At 44.4% G+C, this 2,094-nt stretch overlaps 1 protein-coding gene across 1 annotated transcript in view; it reads left to right on the top strand.

Moving 5' to 3' along the window:
• LOC147617138 (uncharacterized) overlaps nt 1-1,570 on the top strand; it is a 2,753-nt gene extending 1,183 nt beyond the window's left edge. The window contains exon 1 of the mRNA XM_086776726.1: nt 1-1,570. This exon is cut by the window's left edge and continues 1,183 nt beyond it. Within this exon, the coding sequence (XP_086632852.1) occupies nt 1-1,544 (1,544 nt within the window). The 3' untranslated portion in view covers nt 1,545-1,570.
• The last annotated feature ends 524 nt before the right edge of the window (nt 1,571-2,094 follow it).

Raw genomic sequence — 2,094 nt, forward strand, 5'->3', positions numbered from 1 at the left:
AAGCTCTCACTCACCTCAGCTCCCTCCAACTCTCTGGAGACTCCCCCATCACACCCATCTTCCTTCCCTTCAATATCCGGAATTGGCTTTTCAGGCTCCCCCTAGAAACCCTCACATTACGCTCCATGGGTCTCGCCACCCAAGATTTCCAATGTGAACTAGCCCTCTCTCTTCTCAACCAAACACTCCAAGTCTTAGACCTCTCTGATAACCATCTTTCAGCTTTCCAACCACTATGGCACTGCCTTGCACATCACAGTTTCAGCTCTCTCTCTAAGCTTTATCTTTCAAGCAATCCTTTTGCTTTTAGCTTGGCTGGCTTTCGCCCTCTCGACCAGGTGCTCTTCGTTCTCGATTTGAGCTGCTGCCAGTTATTCGGTAATCTCACCATGGAAGTGCTGTCATCAGCAACACAGCTCTATCTTCTGTACAACGGCGTGACCGGCAGTATACCTTCACAAGTTGGCTCTTTGGGTCCAGATATGTCCTGGTTGGATTTGTCATTCAACAATCTCACAGGCCCTATCCCTGCTTCCATGGGCAACTTAACTGGATTGACTGCACTTGCACTCAATAACAACCATCTAGACGGGGAGATTCCAACTCAGAAGCTAGGATCAATGATTTTCTATCTACAGGTTTTGAATCTAGCCAATAACCAATTTACCAAAGCTTCCTTCCACAATATCAGTTCTAGTTCATTGGGGTTTCTGAGCTTAAGCTTCAACAAGCTTGAAGGTGATCTTAAGGATCTCCTTGGTGATTTTCGTCTGTTTGGTAATTTGAAAATTCTCCTTCTCAACCACAATCAACTCACTGGTTCTATTCCATCCTCCTTGGGCAAATCAGCACCACAACTCACAATTATTGATCTTTCCAACAACAAGCTCATAGGTGCCATCCCAGATACTCTCAAGCTCCTTCCTGCTCTGCGGACTAACATTACAGAGCTCAACCCAACGGTTGTTGATTTTACGTTACAGAGTGTTAAGAATGTGAATTACACAGGGTCAACTCTTTTGGGGTATCTAGACCTCTCATCCAACATGCTCAGTGGCTCTATTCCCGATGCAATAGGCGAGTTATTGTGGCTCAATGACCTCAATCTCTCCAGGAACCTACTGTCAGGCCCCATCCCTCCTAGCCTTGCCAAACTCACTCGCTTAGAATCCCTTGACTTGTCGTACAACCATCTACAAGGATCGATTCCCATGGCTTTTTCGGAGCTTTCGTTCCTGGAGGTATTCAATGTCTCTTTCAATCCTGAATTGAGTGGGCAAGTACCAGCAGGACCTCAACTTGAAAACCCAGACAGCTACAAGGGTGATCCCGACTTGTGTGTGGATATGCATTGTGATAAGAGTACTGCTGATCAGCAGGGGCCTTATAATCATGAGGTTCAAGGTGATGTTTTCAAAGGAGGAAAAACATCTGCTTTCCAATGGGTTGAGGAATGGGCTTCCATCCCAGGCCTGTGTTTAGGATATGTTGTGGGGATAGGGGTGACTGTGTGGCTTCTCAAGCTTTTCAACTTTTATGCCTAATCTCATAAACAATCAGGTTTTGCTTCTGGAAAATCTTCCTCTTCAATATCTTATCCTTTTAGGATGTTTTCGTCTTCAATGTTCTAAAGGCTTTCTTCTGCACTTCTTGATGCTTCTGCTTGACCGTCTTCAAGTCCTTCAACTTCTTTTTCTTTAGCATTACTAATCTATCCCTTCTTTTGTGATGGTCCTTGTTCTTCAGCTCTTCCTTCAGATGGTCTTTGCCATGCTAGGCCTTCCTTGGTCGTTCCCATTCTTCAGCTACCCCTTGAGTTGGTTTCTGCTTTTTTATGCCTTCAGCTTCCTCTTTAGGTACTTGTCATCTTCCTCTCTCAGCAAGATACACACACGAATAGAACACAAGAGGGAAACTTCCATTATGAGAGAAATTACATATATAGCCTCCATAGGCTTCTTTTTACAAGTTTCCTAAAAATATGCCTAAAAGTGCTTCTTTTACTTAAAATAGTGCATGTGCATGTGCATGTGCATGCTCCTAGGATAGCCACACTTGTTGCCTTTATGTGTAAGACTAACAATCCCCCCCCTT

Source organism: Cibotium barometz, chromosome 37, assembly GCF_041138505.1.
Source record: "Cibotium barometz isolate CiBa-2024 chromosome 37, ASM4113850v1, whole genome shotgun sequence".
Lineage (NCBI taxonomy): Eukaryota > Viridiplantae > Streptophyta > Polypodiopsida > Cyatheales > Cibotiaceae > Cibotium > Cibotium barometz.